The 1,202-nt window shown below is 40.3% G+C and overlaps 1 protein-coding gene across 1 annotated transcript in view; it reads right to left on the bottom strand.

Annotated features, from left to right (window-relative positions):
* rce1a (Ras converting CAAX endopeptidase 1a) overlaps window positions 1-860 on the bottom strand; it is a gene marked incomplete at its 5' end in the record, with an annotated part of 25,549 nt that extends 24,689 nt beyond the window's left edge. Inside the window, 1 exon segment of the mRNA XM_014029442.1 lies at window positions 698-860. Coding sequence (XP_013884896.1) covers window positions 698-860 — 163 coding nt within the window.
* Between the last annotated feature and the right edge of the window lie 342 nt (window positions 861-1,202).

Genomic DNA, 1,202 nt, shown 5'->3' with positions numbered 1-1,202 from the left:
GTGATTGGCTGATTAGAAATTAAGTGTTAACGAGCAGTTGGACAGGTGTACCTAATAAAGTGGCCGGTGAGTGTAGTTGTTTGTTCATAACATTATGTGTATACTAAAGTGATATGGTAGTGAGTGAGGAGAAGGGGTGACACTTATATTGTTTATTTAGATTTTGTTAGAGACACCAGATCTACTTATTGACCAGTGAGTGAGTAAACCCTATGGACTACTTTAACCTTTAACTCAACCACTGCAGTGGAACTAGTTTAACCACGGGGAATTATTTACCATAGTATACCAAATTTTCAAACAACTTAACACAACACTCGAGGAAACCAAGAGAAAAAATATATGTGGAAAAAGTCTGCCCTCGGCTTCCGTACAAACAAACATTACCAAACCAAAACTAAACCTCCTTAGTTGGCTCAGGCATTTATTCCTGTGTCAGAAAGACAACTTTTCACATCGTTTGTTAAAGGAACTTCAGAAACATATTCATGCAACAGTTTATCATTTTAAAAACCCTTAACTTTCCTGGCTATTTATTAATCGAGCTTGGCTTTGTTTTATTAGAAAGTTCTTAATGATTTTTAATCACATTGTTTAAACAGAAACCTATTTTATTTGGTTAACAAACCAACTTTCAGCCACTGCCTTGTGAAGAAACCAAATGTTTGTAAATATACAGGCGAACAGACAGACTTACCTGGGCAGGTCACTCCTCCACACGTACAAACTCCCAACATAAGAGCAGGCGAGCAGCAGACAGAACACAACCGACAGCCAGCACGGTCCGTCCGGTGCCGTGAAGTCTTCATTCTGGCTCTGTTTCGTTGAAAAATCCTCCTCCTCTAACATCATGACGGGTTCTGCAAGAGAGGAAGACTAGGATCTGAATTAGACCTGATCATCACACGAACACACAAGCAGCACAGTTTGTAAGAAGCTTTCTTAAAATCTCAGCTAAATGGATTTAACAGCGCTCACGGTTCCGGCGCATGATGATTACGTCATCGCCTGTTTACTTATTGGAAATCGGTCCCATGGAGCATTGACGTGCTATTGGAAGCAAACGGCATAACCATGTTGCCGCCATATTGGAGGTGGCAGAGAGGAGAATGCAAAATACCTTGTAGTTCTGCGGCTTGGAAATATTCTAACACTTCAGCTGTCCAAACAAAATAAGACAGAATTACCTTTCACATGTAGGG

This window comes from Austrofundulus limnaeus, unplaced genomic scaffold, assembly GCF_001266775.1.
Source record: "Austrofundulus limnaeus strain Quisiro unplaced genomic scaffold, Austrofundulus_limnaeus-1.0 Scaffold904, whole genome shotgun sequence".
NCBI classification, from domain to species: Eukaryota; Metazoa; Chordata; class Actinopteri; order Cyprinodontiformes; family Rivulidae; genus Austrofundulus; species Austrofundulus limnaeus.
The sequence above is the reverse complement of the archived record's forward strand: the minus strand, read 5'-3'. Positions and strand labels throughout refer to the sequence as shown.